The sequence below is a fragment of the Callithrix jacchus genome, chromosome 14, assembly GCF_049354715.1.
Source record: "Callithrix jacchus isolate 240 chromosome 14, calJac240_pri, whole genome shotgun sequence".
Lineage (NCBI taxonomy): Eukaryota > Metazoa > Chordata > Mammalia > Primates > Cebidae > Callithrix > Callithrix jacchus.
This window is the reverse complement of record NC_133515.1, coordinates 38667204-38683574: the sequence shown is the minus strand read 5'-3', so window position 1 is coordinate 38683574 and position 16371 is coordinate 38667204. Positions and strand designations below refer to the sequence as shown.

At 52.7% G+C, this 16371-nt stretch overlaps 4 protein-coding genes across 11 annotated transcripts; 2 read left to right on the top strand and 2 right to left on the bottom strand.

Annotated features, from left to right (window-relative positions):
* The first annotated feature begins 590 nt into the window (after positions 1-590).
* On the top strand, positions 591-1364 carry LOC128929600 (T-cell leukemia homeobox protein 2). The gene has a single exon (XM_054244806.2). The coding sequence runs from the start codon at positions 951-953 to the stop codon at positions 1362-1364; it is 414 nt and encodes a 137-aa protein (XP_054100781.1). The 5' UTR covers positions 591-950.
* TLX2 (T cell leukemia homeobox 2) lies at positions 591-2900 on the top strand. Its single transcript, XM_035272168.3, has 2 exons — positions 591-2014; positions 2116-2900. The coding sequence occupies exons 1-2, from the start codon at positions 1698-1700 to the stop codon at positions 2330-2332; spliced, it is 534 nt and encodes a 177-aa protein (XP_035128059.1). The 5' UTR covers positions 591-1697; the 3' UTR covers positions 2333-2900.
* A 1349-nt stretch (positions 2901-4249) lies between these two features.
* On the bottom strand, positions 4250-12704 carry DQX1 (DEAQ-box RNA dependent ATPase 1). 2 transcript variants are annotated; one of them, XM_035272158.3, is made up of 12 exons: positions 12605-12704; positions 11968-12223; positions 11194-11387; positions 10123-10507; positions 9538-9765; positions 9349-9448; positions 9090-9248; positions 8814-9005; positions 6104-6223; positions 5749-5939; positions 5197-5393; positions 4250-4710 (listed from the first exon to the last, which is right to left on the bottom strand). In XM_035272158.3, the coding sequence occupies exons 2-12, from the start codon at positions 12202-12204 to the stop codon at positions 4554-4556; spliced, it is 2160 nt and encodes a 719-aa protein (XP_035128049.2). In that variant the 5' UTR covers positions 12205-12223; positions 12605-12704; the 3' UTR covers positions 4250-4553. The 2 variants fall into 2 exon arrangements, with proteins under 2 accessions (XP_035128049.2, XP_035128051.2); XM_035272160.3 differs by lacking the exon at positions 6104-6223.
* Positions 12705-13120: 416 nt separating this feature from the next.
* On the bottom strand, positions 13121-16321 carry AUP1 (AUP1 lipid droplet regulating VLDL assembly factor). Of its 7 annotated transcripts, none has more exons than XM_078349036.1 (12): positions 15995-16321; positions 15777-15914; positions 15547-15689; positions 15169-15353; positions 14854-14926; positions 14686-14759; positions 14384-14450; positions 14180-14282; positions 13915-14034; positions 13706-13821; positions 13399-13517; positions 13121-13309 (listed from the first exon to the last, which is right to left on the bottom strand). In XM_078349036.1, the coding sequence occupies exons 1-12, from the start codon at positions 16215-16217 to the stop codon at positions 13273-13275; spliced, it is 1398 nt and encodes a 465-aa protein (XP_078205162.1). In that variant the 5' UTR covers positions 16218-16321; the 3' UTR covers positions 13121-13272. The 7 variants fall into 7 exon arrangements, with proteins under 7 accessions (XP_078205162.1, XP_054100771.1, XP_002807570.2 ...); XM_054244796.2 differs by having other exon boundaries at positions 13430-13517; XM_002807524.7 differs by having other exon boundaries at positions 15547-15697; positions 15995-16110.
* Between the last annotated feature and the right edge of the window lie 50 nt (positions 16322-16371).

Here is a 16371-nt window from a genome sequence, read left to right as displayed (position 1 = left end):
TAAGAAACAGGACACCAATTACCGGTGCGCTTAAACCGGGCCAGGGTGATCTACAGGAGAGGAAGGAGCACCAGTATCGCCAGCCCTTAGCGGTCGTTCCCCGCCCTAGCCCCTGCCGTCTGCTTTTCACACCTGTTCTTTTCCTGGGCCTGCAGCTCACCGAGCGCCGTTCCCCAGCCCGTTCTTACGCAGCGGGGAAACCACAACGAGATTTGGTCTTCGAGGGCACTTAGGCGGGGACCACAACGAATCCGGGAGTTGGCCAGCAGGATCCATCGAGAGGCGAAGAGTGGGGGGCTGGGGGAGGAGGCACCAGAGGAGGAAGCCGGTGAGGCGGAGGCAGCCCAAAGGCAGAAGCCAGCAAGGATGGAGGCGCGGTGAGCATCTCCGCTGACTCAGCGGCCCTTCTTCGGGCCCCTCCCGCGCTGAGCCTGGTTCCTAACACCCTAGCCCCCTGTCCCCCCGCCCCGCACATCTCCGCCAGCCAGCCTTCGCCCGGCGCTTGGCGCAAACAGGAGTCCCTTCCCCTTTAACTGCGGGGCCCCGCCCCTGCCCTACCCCCAGCCCCCGCTACCCACCCGGGCCGATCTGTCAGTCCCTGCCCCAGCCGGAGCTGGCCAACCCTCTCTACCCCGGACTAGGGCAGCGGTCCCGGCAGCCCAGCGTCTATTTGCGCTTGAGAGCCAGCAAGGAAGCTCCAGGGGCCCCAGCTGGCTGTGCTCCCCCGGGATGCAAGTCCCTGCGCGGACGTCCGGCAGCGGCTGGCACGGGCGCGGCTGCTCCGGGTGCACAGGGATGCTGCTGTTCCGGGGACCTCGGCGCCCCGCCTTGGTCAGCCCCGCGGGCCCCTGAGGCCACTGTCTGGAGCGCGCCGCCGCCGGGTTTCTGGAGAAGCCGGAGGCAACCTCCCCAACCACCGAACCTCCGGCGGTTCTCCTCCGCCCGGACGAATGGAGCCGGGGATGCTGGGTCCACACAACCTTGCACATCATGAGCCAATCAGCTTCGGCATCGATCAGATCCTGAGCGGCCCCGAAACCCCGGGGGGCGGCCTAGGCCCGGGTCGTGCCGGCCAGAGTCCTGGGGAGAGTGGGGCGTTCTCGGGTGGATACCACGGAGCTTCGGGCTACGGTCCCGCCGGCTCACTGGCCCCGCTGCCCAGCAGCTCCGGAGTGGGCCCGGGCGGCGTGATCCGTGTCCCTGCGCACCGCCCGCTGCCCGTGCCACCGCCCGCGGGGGGGGCACCTGCGGTGCCTGGGCCCTCGGGTTTGGGCAGCGCCGGAGGCCTAGCGGGACTCACCTTTCCCTGGATGGACAGCGGCCGCCGCTTTGCCAAGGACCGGCTCACGGGTGAGGTTGTCTGACCCCTTCAGCTTCACGCACGACTCTGATCCTGTCTCCTCATCTCTTAGCTTTCTGCTCCAACTCAAGGACCCCTTTCACACCTCCCCCCAGATCTTCCCAGGGGATCCTCCTCCAACTCGAATCTCTGGGTCCTGCCGCCGAGAGGCGATGGGGAGGGAGCTGCCGTCGGTGCCCGCGCCCTCTTCTGCAGTCCCACTGCCCATGAGCGGGGAGGGTAGGGTGAAGTTACCGGGGACGTCTCCCCTGCAACCCAGGGGAAGGGCCTTTCTTGGCTACAGGCCTCAGCTGACGCTTAGGGCCAGGGTAAGGACTGGGCACGGGAGCTCTGCGGCATGGACAGCCGCGTGGTCTTCTCAGTGGCATCTCGGGCAACCCTGCAAACACTGCCCTGCTCTTTCTTCCTCCCGGTAGCCGCGCTCTCGCCCTTCTCCGGGACGCGCCGCATAGGCCACCCCTACCAAAACAGGACCCCTCCGAAGCGAAAGAAGCCGCGCACGTCCTTCTCCCGCTCACAGGTGTTGGAGCTGGAGCGGCGCTTCCTGCGCCAGAAGTACCTGGCCTCAGCGGAGAGGGCGGCGCTGGCCAAGGCCTTGCGCATGACCGACGCGCAGGTCAAAACGTGGTTCCAGAACCGACGCACCAAGTGGCGGTGAGGCGCGGCGTGGGCTAGGGCGGACGGGGGTCCCCGGGCTGGCCCAGTGAGAAACGAGGCGAGGGCGGCCCTGCTGACCCCGCATCTCCCTCCCCTAGGCGCCAGACCGCGGAAGAGCGCGAGGCTGAGCGGCACCGCGCCGGCCGGCTGCTCCTGCACCTGCAGCAGGACGCGCTGCCACGGCCGCTGCGGCCGCCGCTGCCCCCGGACCCCCTCTGCCTGCACAACTCGTCGCTCTTCGCGCTGCAGAACCTACAGCCCTGGGCCGAGGACAACAAAGTGGCTTCCGTGTCTGGGCTCGCCTCAGTGGTGTGAGCGACGCCCGTCCGATCGGCGTGGAGCGCAGGGCCCGGAATGGTGGAGCGCGCAGCTGCTTGTGCCCATGGTCTGGTGGCAGCCGGGTGCGTGAGGAACGGCAGTCCTTGAGGCTGTCGTCGAGGGTTCCTCCGCCACCGGCCGGCTCCCAGGCCAGTTTTGCGTGGATGCACAGCCAGCTCAGAGGTGGCTTTCCCGCCATTTTTCACTTCAAGGCCGTTACGCTGCCGCTGGAACCAGAGGCGCCGAGAGGGCGGGACCTGTAGGACAGTAGCCAGTGAGGTGCAGGGAGAGGGAGGGCTGGCCAATGGGAGCTGCTTTAATGACGGACTCGGAATTTTCTGGCGGGTGGTTGGGAGCTGGGGCTCTGCGGGGCGCTAGGGGCGCGGTGCCGGTGGGGTCTGTACCAAAGGTGTGAAGGAAGGAAGGTGCCAATGACGGCGGAGCACTGGAGGGGGTGCTGGAGCGCAAGAGGCTGGTTGATTGTGACTGGAACCAGAGGGTTGTCCACCCTGGGCGTCTCATCCCTCAACTGTAAAATAATCGCTAAGGATTTATTTCTTCTTGACTTTGAGCCTTGCATTGTCATATGTGTTCAGCCTGCTGGCCACATCCTCTGGCAACACGCCTGGGCAGGAGGCAAGTCGTTTACTTATACACCCAACGAAAGAGAAAATCTAGAAAGAAAATCTGGCTCTGGTGTCACATTGGGACAGAGAAGGGAGAGGAGGAAACAATGGACAAAGTTAATGGGCCCAGTGGAATTAGGGTGAACAGAATTTGGAAAATACTTTGGAAATGAGAAGCTTAAGAAGAATCAAAGGTAATTCCAAGACTGGAAATGTGCAGCCTCAGGAAATCAATGGTGCTGTGGATGCTGAAAGGGAAATTGGGAAGATTGGAGCAAGATTTACTGTATAGGCAAAACTAAATGTTATACCTACAGAGAAAAAATCCTGGAGAAGTGCCTTTGAGGGAGATCAGCTGACATCCACATAGAGGTTGACTTAGATAGAATGAATGAGAACAGATAGAATCTCTGAGGGAGGAAACTCTGAGGAGAAAAGCAGAGTTCTAAGGACTAAACCTTTCCACCAAATTCGACAACCACGTTTGCAATGTGCAAGATGATGGAGAATACCTAAGTCCGAGGGCAGGTGGGACAGACTGGCTCATGCCTGTATTTCCCAGCACTTTGGGAGACTGAGGAGGGAGGATCACAAGGTCAGAAGATTGAGACCATCCTGACTAACACAGTGAAACCCTGTCTCTACAAAAAATTAGCCAGGTGTGGTGGCACATGCCTATAGTCCCAGCTACTCTGGAGGCTGAAGCAGGAGAATTGCTTGAACCCAGGATATGGAGGTGCAATGAGCCAAGATCACGCCACTGCACTCCAGCATTGGCAACAGAGCAGACTCCATCTCCAAAAAAAAAAAAAAAAGAAGTCCGAGGGCAGAAAATGGGGAGGGAAGAAGAAACCAGGCAGAAAGAAAGGAAAGCATGATGTCTCTGAAGTTGTTAGAAAGACTTCAGCTTGTGGCTGTGTCAGGGCTGCTGGGAAGCTTGTTAATAGAAAATCTAGCTAGTTAGGGGATGGTCACATTGGCCTTCAGGTTTAAAAAGAAATCGGATTTAAATTGTATGAGGGAAGATTTTGTCTGATTCCTCTAGCACCCCCATCCTTCCTCTCCTGGAGGCTGGTGCACTGTGACAGAGGGAAGAGAGGCTGGGCTAGAGACCAAATGTAGACAGACAACTCATGTCTGTGCTAGTGAAAACTATGTTGGTCATAGATGAAGGACTGATTGGAGATGGGAAGAGGCTAGAGACTATAGTTGGAGGAGCTGGCCCTGGTTCTTTACTATAGTATCATCACTGATTTATGGCTATGGCACTGTAGGACCAAACTCGAAATTGGCATCATAGAAAAATCTTTAATAGACCACAAGTGAGTACAAGAATGGGTTTGGCAAAGTTGGGAGAATGGGGAGCATGTCAGTCCCTCTCCAATAAATAGGAGAAGGCTAAGGAAAGAGTCCTACCCTATGTAGTTACCCCATTCTCTCCATTCTCAGACCACTGTTTCTTGAGACTCAGGTTCCAGGGTTGACATCTGACCCTAAACTTTGGGCTTCTAAATCTGTCTGGCTTTGGTGCCATCCTGAGGGTGAATCTAATGTGATGAGATGAACCCAACTTCATTCCATAGGCAGGCAGGTCATTGCAGGACACAGGGATCTCTGAACTCCTGGGCTGAGGATGATTCGCTCCCTGCTGAAGAATCTTCCATTCCTTCCTTTAGCTGGTTCAGGAGGTCTTTGCTCTCACTGGGAGGCAAGTTACTCAGGAAGTATGGAGGGGCCAATTCCACCAGCCTAATAGAGAGATTCATAATTAGATGATCTGTATCTTCTCTCTATCTCTCTCTTTAGAGAGAGAGTCTGGATTTGTTGCCTGGGCTAGAGTCGGTGGCATGATCACAGCTCACTGTAGCCTTTAGACTCCTGAGCTCAAGTAATCCTTCCCCCTCAATCTCTTAAGTAGCTGGGACTACAGGTGCATATCACCACACCCAGCTAATCTTTTAAAAAGAATTTTTATAGAAACAGGGTCTCAGTATGTTACCCAGGCTGGTCTCAAACTCCTGGCCTCAAGCACTCCTCCCACCTAGTTTTCCAAAAGTGCATCTTCTCTTACAATGCAGACTCTTAAACTTACCAGCCCTTCCACAAATCCTGTCTCCTCAAGTCTTGTTTTTACAAACTACTAAGATCCCTTTTTCTGTCTCTCTAACTCTCCAGCCATAATTTTGGCCCCAGGGAGAGGAATAGGCAGTGTAGGAGGCATGTCAGGGAACTCACATCTGTGGTTGGATCTCAGAAACAATGGAAAGGCAGTTGTCTTTGGATATGGTGAAATTGTGGTAGAGCACCCATGGTGGGGGTCTGGCAGGAGCCCCGTGGCTTCGGCTTCGGTAGCAGCAGTATGAGGAGAGCTGGGCCACATGGTTATGGGTTAGGAGTAGGTAATTTCCAGTCCCATCTGTGTCTCTGGCCACCTTATTGAAAGGCAAAAATATTGATAGAATAAATAAAAGGGAAGAGGCAGGCAGTAGAAAAAAAGAAAAGGGGGTTGAGAAAGAATTAGTAAGGATGGTAAGAGTATTAAAAGTAAAGCATAACACATCTAAAAGTAAAGTATATTACCTCTAGGTGTTATATGGTCTCTACTATACCTCATCGCATTTTCCATAGCCTCTTAAACCCTAAATCCTCAAGGGAAAAGTCCTTTCTGGTTCTGAAGAATCTTTTGAATGGCGACATGGACACTGATTTCAAAGTAGCATACCAATATTTGTTCTCTCAGCCTTTTGCTCCTTTAATCGCCCTCACCCCCCCGCCCTTTCCTCTAACCTTGAGAAAGTATCCTGACACCAGTGCTTTCCGAAGGTCTCTGCGATTCTGCTCAGAGCCAAAGGCTGGTTGGGACAAGGGAAGTTCAATTTGTTGCATGAGTTCTAGGAGCTCTCCCCGAAGTTTATGGGCTTGGCACAATGATGCCCAATTCAGACCTCGAGCCTGGCACCAAGCCTCATCTGCTCCACCTAGGAGAGGAAAGGGACCAGCTAAACTAAAGTACTTGAGACCCCTGAAAGAACCCAACCCTTAGCCAAAGGGCCTCCTCCTGAGCATAGAGATCTGTCAGCTGTTGCATAACATTTCTCCCCTTTGGAAAATCTGGGATTCTATAAGAGAATGCAGAGCTCACTTTGTATAAAGGCTTCGTACACCTGGATCAGAGAACTGTGGTCACCATCTGTGTGTTCCAGGGCCCGACGCAGGGCAGCTTCTTCTGCACAGAGTGGAGGATGGGTAAACCCAGGGGCAGCTGAAGGCAGAAGAGCGGAAGGTAGAATCTGCCATTTCGGAAATTGGAAGGGCCAGTAGTACATGTGGAATGCTGACAAGGCAGAAGTGTCCCTTTGGGAACTTTATTCAATAGTCATAGATAACTTTTAGGTGCTATGCACTTTATTAAACATTGAGGATAAATAAATGAAAGACAGTCTCTGCCATCAGGAGCTTTAAGTCTGGTAGGAGAGACCAACAGGTAAGCAGACTTGATAAGCATAAGTGTTTGTATATGGTACTGTGGAAACAAAGAAGAGGATATCTAATCTAGGCTTCAGGTGGTGAGGATATGAGTGATGTAAGAGAAAAGGATGAGGACCCTTGGGCTAGAATTTGAGATTTGAGTAGGAATTAGCTGAATGGAGAAGGGGCAGGGAGTATGTTTTAGACTGTGGCAATGACATGGCATGTAAGTTAATAACCTAGCATATTTGGGGAATTACAAGCCATCTGATATGGGTGGAGGGAATGAAATGACACATGGCAGAATGGCGGGAGATAAAGCTGGAAAGGTAGATACAGGTAAGATCATGAGAGGCTGGAGTACTGAGGAAAGGAACTGTCTTTAAGGTAAAGGTAAAGAGTAATTGTTGAAGAGTTGATTTTTGTTTTGTTTTTTGAGACAAAGTCTCATTCTCTTGCCCAGGCTGGAGTGAAGCGGTGTGATCATGGCCCATTGCAGCCTCAACCTCCCGGGCTTAAATGATCCTCCTACCTCAGCCTCTTCAGTAGCTGGGACTACAGGCACGTGCCACCACACCCGGCTAATTTTTTGTTTTTGTAGAGACAGGGTTTTACTATGTTGCTCAGTCTGGTCTCAAATTCTTGAGCTCAAGTGATCCTCCCGTCTCAGCCTCCCAAAGTGCTGAGATTACAGGCACAAGCCATCATGCCTGGCCGAAGAAGAGTTTTTAAGTAAGAGAATCCATGTGTCTGAAAAAGTTCACATTACTAGTTAGGAGGCTACTGAGGAAATCCAGCTGAGCAATGAGGAGGAACTACCATCAGCAGATCCTATCTACCATATTCACTGGAAGCGAATATGGAGAATAGCAGATGAATTTAAAGATACACACACACACACACACACACACACATTTAGGAGATAAAAATGAAAGAACCTGGAGAAAAACTGGTCTAGAATGATGGTAGCAGAGCAGCAGAGATGATAGTATTATCTGAAACTTAGAATCTTGAGAGATGAAAAAATTTTGTGGTGATGGTGGTGAGGGAGTGGTTTAATAGAGCTTTTGAGTTGAGCTGGGCATGGAGGCTCAAGCCTGTAATTCCAGCACTTTGGGAGGCGGAGGTGGGTGGATCACCTGAGGTCAGGGGTTTGGGCCATGGGGTTTCAGCGTGGCCAACATGGTGAAACCCCATCTCTATTAAAAATATAAAAATCAGCCTGGCTTGGTGTATGCCTGTAGTCCCAGCTACTAGGGAGGCTGAGGCACGAGAATTGCTTGAACCCGGCAGACAGAGGTTGCAGTGAGCTGAGACTGTGCCACTGTGCACTAGCCTGGGCAACAAAGTGAGTTTGTCTCAAAAAAAAAGAAAAAAAAAAAAAAGGCCAGGCACAGTGGCTCACACCTGTAATTCCAGCACTTTGGGAGGCTGAGGCAAGAGGATTGCCTGAGATCAGGAGTTTGAGACCAGCCTGGTCAACATGGTGAAACCCCATCTCTAAAAAAAAAAAGAGAGAAGAAAAAGGGGAAAAAAAAGAAACATCCATCAGGAAGGAGTTGGAGTGTGCTCTCTTTCTCTCCCTTTCTCTCTCTCTCTCTCTCTCTCTCTCTCTCTCTCTCTCTCTCTCTCTCTCTCTCTCTCTCTCTGTCTCTCAGATCCAGAAGAATGGTAATTGGGTGAGAGATACAAGGCACAGGTTTGGAAATTTTAAGGCTAAAAGTAGCACTTCAAACCATGGGTGTAGATAAACTTGCTCAAAGAGTTCGGGGAATAGAAGACAAAAGAGGCAAGAATAGAACTATAAGAACCAATTTATAGTGGATAAGCAGAGGACAAAGAGCCCAAGGAAAAGACTAAGGGAATGGCCAGAGAGGTAGGATGAAAACCATGAGGAGCAGCCTTACAGAGGCCCAGGGAGGAGGCCGTTTCAAGGTGGAGTGGTCAGCAATCTCGAGTGTCAAAAGAAGGTTATGAATAAGGGCTCAAAAGTGTCCACTGGATTAGGCATCTGGGAGGTCACAGTGAGTTGAAAGCTATTTCACTGGCATGGCTGGAGTGCAGAGCATGAGCAATACACCAGTTAGAACAGGATAGAAATCATGCTATATAGCTGAAGGGGAGGATAGGGTTAAGGAAGAGGGGTGTGTGAGTTTTAGCAATAACAGATTAGGAGAGATTTAAGCATACCAGGGGCAAGAACCAGTAGAGAAAAAAAGGCTGAAGAGACGAGAGGGAGATAGGTGACTAAGCCTGGTTCTTTAGGCATTGTGAGGGGTGGCAACTGGAGGGGAGAATAAAGCGTTAGTTTCAGGAGCACCAAAACCCAAGAGGAAGCACTGAAGTGGCTGCAAGAGCTACTGATTTACAGCAGCGATTTATACCTGTGAGCATGGCAGCCAGGGTGAGCATCTCGTCCACACAGTCAAACTCGCATGAGGCCAGCAGGGCTTTGGCCAGCTCAGGGGCCAGAGGGAACTCTGATAGGATGACACCCAGATCTGACAGGTCCCCATCATTATCCAGGGCTGCCAGATAGTCTAAATCTTCCAGGGCCTGCATCAGTGCTTCTGGAGCTGGTGAGGAAAAGGGGCTTACGAGATGTGAAGTTTCAGAACTGGGTGGTCAGATGGCAGTGCTTGGGCAGGAGAGGTACTCACCAGGCTGGTCCAGGAAGTGACACTCCCCTGGCTCTGCAATCTGTCTCCTTTTTAGTAGTAACACCAGGGAGCTCAGATTCTCCTCACATACCCTGGGTTGGGGCAATGGGGGAGCTTCTAGTTCTAAGAAGGACTTAGGATACAGGCAGAGGCAGGACCCTGAGGGGAAAAAGACCTGGGAAAGACTACTGTAGATTTCTCAGGGCTTGCATGTTGGTGACTGTTGGCTTTTTATTTCAAAGAGGGCAAAGGCTCTTACCTGGTGGGAACCCTCTTGCCCGCAGTTGTCTTGCCTCTGCCTGACACTTGCTGATTGGCCTCAACACTTGGAATTCTGCTCGGATCCTAGGGTTGTAAACCTGTTGCCCATCCCCCAACCAAAGCCAAGACAGATCAGAGTGGGCCATTTCTATCTTTACTACCCCACCGCCATCTCTCTCCCACTCACACTTCGGAGCTCCAGTCCTGAGTCGATGACATGTCGGATGGAAGGGAGGGAGAAGGAGAAGTCAGCCAGCCAGTGAGTGACCACGACCTTTTGGGCATCCATGTCCTCATACACAGCCTGAACGGCTTGTCCACAGCCTGGGTGAAGGGGCAGTACTCGTGGTGGAAGCCCTTGGAGAGGCAGGGACTCTACCTTCTTGGACAAGGATTCACAGCACAGGGAAATTTCCTGAGGAGAAGTTGGAGGGGGGAGCATTAGGACAGTTCTCACCTTTTTGGGGTCACAGATCCCTTTGAAAAACTTTTGAAAGTTATGGCCCTTCACTCTGAGAAAATGCAAATACTCATAAAGTTGAAGGTTTTATAATTTTGGGGGTTCCCTGAATCACAAATCTCTGCATTAAAGGCAATAAAAAAAGTGGGTGGTAGACCTCTTTACCCGGAAATCCTCAAGTTTTTCCCTGGGACCCCAGCAGAGGGTAAATACTGCAACTCTACTATTCCTCACAGGCATTGCTCCTATTCCCATTCCCCAGGACTGGAAGATGATGAATACCTCCTTTTGCAGGCTTTTAAAAATTTTTACCTCCTCACTGGGCAGGTACACTAGCACGTCTCCTGGAGCCTCCTTCTGACACAATTCAAGCACTGCTTGGCAGGCAGCTTCCACCCGGTCAGAGGGGATGGTGTCCTGGTACATGGAGGAAGGTCTCTCGCCAGGCTCTCTGGGTATATGCACAACAGGAGGATTGCCCCAGAAGTCTCGGAGCTTAGGTTCAAGGGCTGGGTCAGTAACCACAACCACTCTGGGGTCCCCCGGAAGGTTTTCCAGCTTGGCATCTTGCAGTAGCCCCTGGAGTGAATCCGATGCCACCGACCGCTCCTGAGCCTCATCTAGTACTAGCACGCCCCAGGCTCCAGTGCCCCGGGTCGAGGCCACCTCCTGCAGAAGTAGCCTGTCCCAGCAGAACCTGTTGGCATTGGTAGTGAGCAGGGGAATCAGTATGGACACTGACCAGCTCCACAAGCTCAGGGGAACTTCTCCCCAAGGGACGTAGATTTTGATACTGAAGGTCAGAAAAAGACACCGTGATTTCCTGAGCCTGTGGACCTATATCTGTGACCTCATAACCCCACTGAAAACACTTCGTTCACAAGGTATACTCCAGCTGGGAAGTGACAGTTTTCTGATGAGGGTGTGGCTGAATGTCTGAGGTCCCTGGCTGGGATTCAAGGGCTTAATTTAGCCATTGCACCAAATACAATTGAGTGAGTTGGGGCCAGGCATGGTGGCTCATGCCTGTAGTCCCTGCACTTTGGGAGACTGAGGTGGGCAGATCACTTAAGACCAGCCTGGGCAACATGGCAAAAATATAAAAATTAGCCAGCCATGGAGATGCATGCCTGTAATCTCAGTTACTTGGGAGGCTGAGGCTGGAAGATCACTTGAGCCTAGGAGGTTGAGGCTGCAGTGAGTTGTGACTGCATCACTGCACTCCAGCCTTGGTGACAGAGTGACACCCTGTCTCCAAAATAAATAAATAAAGTAAATAGAGTGAATGGGGCTGAGGGAGGGTATGGTGAGATGTCAGAGGAATGGGCTTGTTTCTACTGAGTGAGGGAATTAGATTTGGGTAAGGCCTGCAGAGGGCCCCACCTGAGCAGGGTGTTGGGCCCCGTGCAGTCCTCCTGGGGGATGCTGTATCCAACCTCATGACCCAAGGTCAGGTCCATCTCATCAGCAACCCGCAGAGCCAGGCTCCGGGCTGCAAGAGGGTAGGGCTGCGTGACAGTAACCTGTCCTTTCTGGAACCCTCTGGCCAGCGCAAACTCTGCACACCACTGAGGAATCTGGGATAGAGGTAGAGAAGGACAACCAGTGAGGAAGATGTAGGACTTCAGTCAGAAGTGCTCAGGGGGCTTGGCACGGTGGCTCACGCCTATAATCCCAGCACTTTGGGAAGTCGAGGTGGGTGGATCACGAGGTCAAGAGATCAAGACCATCCTGGTCAACAAGTTGAAACTCTGTCTCTACTAAAAATACAAAATTTAGCTGGGCATGGTGGTGCACGCCTGTAGTCCCACTATTAGGGAGGCTGAGGCAGGGGAATTGCTTGAACCCAGGAGGTGGAGGTTGCAGTGAGCCAAGATCGTGCTATTGCACTTCAGTCTGGGTAACAACAGCGAAATTCCGTCTCAAAAAAAAGAAGTGCCCAGGGAACTATGGCCACTTTAATTTTTCCTTATTTGAGGAGTCCCTTGGTCTTTTACCAGCCTCCTGAGCCAGCCTAACCCATCCCATCTCTTTACTCACCTTCCCCATGACCCCACACAGCCCAGTCCTCCCTTGCCCAGCGAAAGGCCAATTCCCTAGCTAGCTCCTCCCTTTGTCCACTCCCAGAATCTGCCCGCCCCCACAACCCTGCCACACCTGGGTACTCTTGCCAGAACCAGGCTCCCCAGATACCAGCACCACTCCAGTGGGGTTATTCTCCAACTGCTCCAAGAAGGTAAAGCGAGCAGCCCAGATGGGCAAGGCTTGGCGCTGTTCCAGCAGCTCATAGTAGCGGGAAGAGAAGGGAAGCCCATCAAAGGGGTTCACAGCCAGTTCAGACTCCCCAGGACTTGGGCCATACTCTTCTGCCAGCCTGAGAGGCTGAGAGGCCATGGTGGCTCTCTGGCAGGACCTGCAGAAGTCAGGGCAGCCAGTAAGGTCATATTTGGTGACTGATATCCCACCTTAGCCCTGATCCTTAACTTCTACCTTCAGGTGATCATGCTCTGGGGCCCAGCCTTCCCAGCATTTCCTGCCAGGAAACAATGCTAGGTATTTTGGTAAGGGGCTATTGAGAGTTAGTTGACAGTCCCTATAGTCAGGTAGTAATCTACCTGATGCTATTACCCTGTCGGCAGGTAGTAGAAATCATGTTACTTAGGCAGGGGTCCTCAGGGGCAGTAGAAATTATGCGAGACCTAGTAACCTATGGAAAGGTACTGAAAGAAAAAGGATAAAGAATATAAGTGCCAGGGAAAGGAACAGCAAAGTCACAGGGATCCTGGATTCAAACCTGGTTGCAGCTTTAGGACCTGTCAGGACAGCAGCCAGCTCCAGACCCGCGTAGCTAGTCACCACAAACCCTGACCGTGTTAAGTACAAAGGTGAATTCCAGTTCTACCCTAAGGCTTGGCTCAAACTTCATATCCTGAAACGGGCTTTTGGGGTGGGGCTATTTGCTCCACCCTAATTAACCTAGTCAGGAACCTATGGAAAACAGGCTCCCGCCACCATACTGAGCATGTGTGAACTCTATTGATGATGTGTACTGTGCTTGTAAAAAGCATGCTGGGATTTGTAGTTTTGCAGCAGCTTCTTCCAAAACCTGGGCTGAACACCCATGCTGGGTCTTCAGTTCAGTTTACACTTCCTTATCACTTATCCCTTGGCATGAGGAGGTGATTTTAGACAGTTGTAGTCTGACTACCCCCCTCAAATGTACAAGGAGACTCTCACCCCCATCCTTCCCAGCCAAGGAATAAGGAACCCACTCACAGGGCTTTTGAGACCCAGAGAGACAACAGACACCTTGAATGAAAATCATGAATTTAATGTGATATTGGGGGAGCCTCATCCTTCCCTTTTTACAACCCACCCACCCATCCAGCCTGTTGTAAGTCGGGTGAGGGCTGCCCCCAGTCTCCGTCCTGCGGCTCTGGGTGCCATCCTGTTCCTTTGAGTTCAGTCAGCCTCCTGGGCTTGTCTCTCTGTGAATCTCCTGTAGGGCATAGGGAAAGATATTATTCAGGTTTTACCAGTTGCTCCATAACTCCATTCTCCAATTTTCCCCTCCTCTAACCCCCTCACCTTCTTGCATATTCATATAGTGCTTGCTTACGCTCCTGTAGGCTCTCCTGCCGGGCCCAGGAAGACTTGGCAAATGTTAGGACTGTTGGCTGAGGGGTCACCAGGCCAGAGCTGGGGAACTGAGGTGATCATAATGTCAGAGGGCTTGCAGAGTCATCATCATTAAACATGCATCGAATGCCTACTTTGCAAGAGAGGCACTATGCTCGGGTCTCAGGATAAAAAATGAAAAATCAGGGATAAGGGAGTAGGTAGCCTGCCCCCAACTCACCCCAAGTCTTGGACCTGACCATTTTCTAGGTCTCACCTTGGAGGCAGAGGCTGTGGGTAGGGACTGAGTTCCCTGGGTGATGTCTTCAGGCATGAAAGCTACCGCTCCCTCAAGCAGATTAGTGATAGTCAAGTCTACACAGCCAGTCTTGGCTGGGGAGAAAAGAGAAGGGAGTCTACTCCCTGTTCACTTTCTTCCTTCACAACCCACTTTTCCTCCCTGTGTAGAGCTACCCTTTCCCATACCGAGGTCTCTCTGGATGACACCCAATGGCACATGGGGCAAAACTTCTTTGACTCTCTGAGCCAGAGTTGCCAGCTGCATATCAGGAGAAGGACCAGGGGAGGGAGGGAAAGAAGACTGGGCTGTGGAAAAAGCAAAAAAAGAAAAGAAATTTTGTTAAGTAGCAAACTAGGAGAAGGAGAGGCTAACTAGCACAGGAATAGAGGAGGAATCACACTAGGCTGGAAAAAAAAAAACCCAAAAGGTGTATGTATAGAGACCACATACCTGACTGGGGGCGCAATCTGGGGTGTCTTTGTCGCTTCATGTGCTCTGCTTTGTCTGCTGGAGTGAGCCGTGTCCCTGTCTGGCCCAATTCCTTGGCCACCAGCTAGGGAGAATTGGAAAATTGGAAGTGTCAAGATCTCAAGCTTTCCTCCCCCTTCTCCTAAGCAGGGACCGAACCTCCACCCTGCCTGTATATCCAACCACCTGTTGTACACGGAGTGCAAACGCCTCATTCCCTTCTCCTAGTTGGCGATGAACAGGACGAAGCCACCTGCAAAAAACAATCCAGGGCTATGTTGCGGGCACCCAGGGTAAAGGCTGTCACTGCTCCCCACTTTGGTACCTCTTTGCATGGTGAGGGTGGGAAAATAGTATATACTTTTTGTTGCCTCTATGGTAGAACCTTGATATTAAAAGATCTACAAATGGACAGGGCAGAGGCCACTACTTCCTTGACCTTGAGATGAACCTCTCCCCAGTGACCAAAATGTGAGGGCAGTTAATACCTTACTTGATACACCGTGAAAGGGACGAAAAGTGACCACAGGAGTTCTGAGACCCAGGAGGCATCTGACACCGTCTGAGGGGAGGGCATGAAGTGAGGCCTAAGCCAGGGCCTGGGATGGGAAACTTCCCCTCCGAGCCCCAAGATTCCCTGTTCAACACACACTCACCACAGAGACCAGGGGTCTCTGAACTTGCAGGGTAAGAGGTTGTACTACGTCCTGGATAGAAAATGGCCAGGAACTAGAAGAGGAAAGAGAAAGTAGGATGGGAATCCAGCCAGCCTAGTCAGTAGCTCATACCTGCCTTAAAACAGGCAACTATCAAACTCTACAAGTAGATAATTGAAGAATGAAGGGATTCAGGAGAAAGAAAAGTAGACAGAAAGGAAATGAACTAGAGATGTTGGGGGCTAAGGGCTGAAGAAGGTTGTAAAAACTCAAGGGCCCACAAGCTTGACCACCCGATACCTGTGCTAAACCCACCTGAAACGCAGGAGCCCCTCCCGGCCATTGGTGGCCTCTTCCTCAGGGAATAGCAGCAGAGGGGTGGGGGGAAGCCTCGTGGAAGCACAGAATCTCTTGAGTGACTCCACCAACTCCCCCCGCCCATCCATCTCCATGAAGCCCCGAGACCAGCACACAAAGCTGGGGGGACTATTGAGTAGAGGCTGGGAACCAGGAGAAGAGAAAGCAAGATGAAAAAAAATTGAGGAAAATGAGAAAAACTGACATGTGGGGTGGAGGATCAGGGTTAGGGGTAAGGGTCAATATCCTCCATGGGGAACGCGAATGGGGCCTGGGGGCCTTCAGCTGGGCCCCAGGGAACCGCCCCGTGGCGCTCTCGGCCTCGCTCTCACTCACGGTGCTACAGGTGGTGAGTAGATTGACTATGTTGTGGTCGAAAGGTGTCACGTGGTTGGAAATGAGAACCCTGACGCTGTGATCCCGGAGTCCAGAGTCCTCCTGCCGGGCCACGAGCCCCAGCAGCGCACACATGGTCCGCACTACGAACCTGGGGACACAGGAGGTGGTGATTGTGTGTCTTCGGGCCAGGCCCAGCCCTGACACTACCCAAACGCCTGCGTCAGAACCTGCGAAGGACGCTGTCTGGTAGCGCGCAGCTGACCAGGAAGACGTGGATCCCGAGAAAGAGGCGCAGGACGAGGAGGCAGAAGCCAACCGGCGCGTAGAGCAGCAGCGCGAGCAACAGAAAGCCGTCACCCGGGAGCCTGGGGGCGAGAGGCGAAGTGGTCGGGCACCGAAGGCCAAGAGGACGCGAGGATCGGCCTCTTCTCGCCGGGGCTCTTACCGGTGAGAGTCAAAGAGCCTCTCCGGCCCCGGGGCTGAGGGAAGCTCCATTCCTGCAGCTTCAGGAGCGCCCGGCCGTCGTTGCCGCCATCTTCGCGCCCGGCCGCAAGGGCTCCTGGGAAGGCGGAGTCTTTGGGTATCCGCCCGAGGTGAGTGGACCTGAAGTCCTGAGGCGCCCCGGAAGGGCTAGCACTCCCAGCATGCCCCGCGGCTCCTTGGCCCATCTCACAACTCGGGTCTCGCGGAAACCACAATTCCCGGCATTCGCGGGATGCGGAGAGGCGGCCTCCCGGAATCCTGGTTCCGGCGTGCACTTCTGGAGGACTTCAAGTACCAGCGTGCCCTGCGTCCTACTGTCCGCTTGCTCGCGTCCTGGGT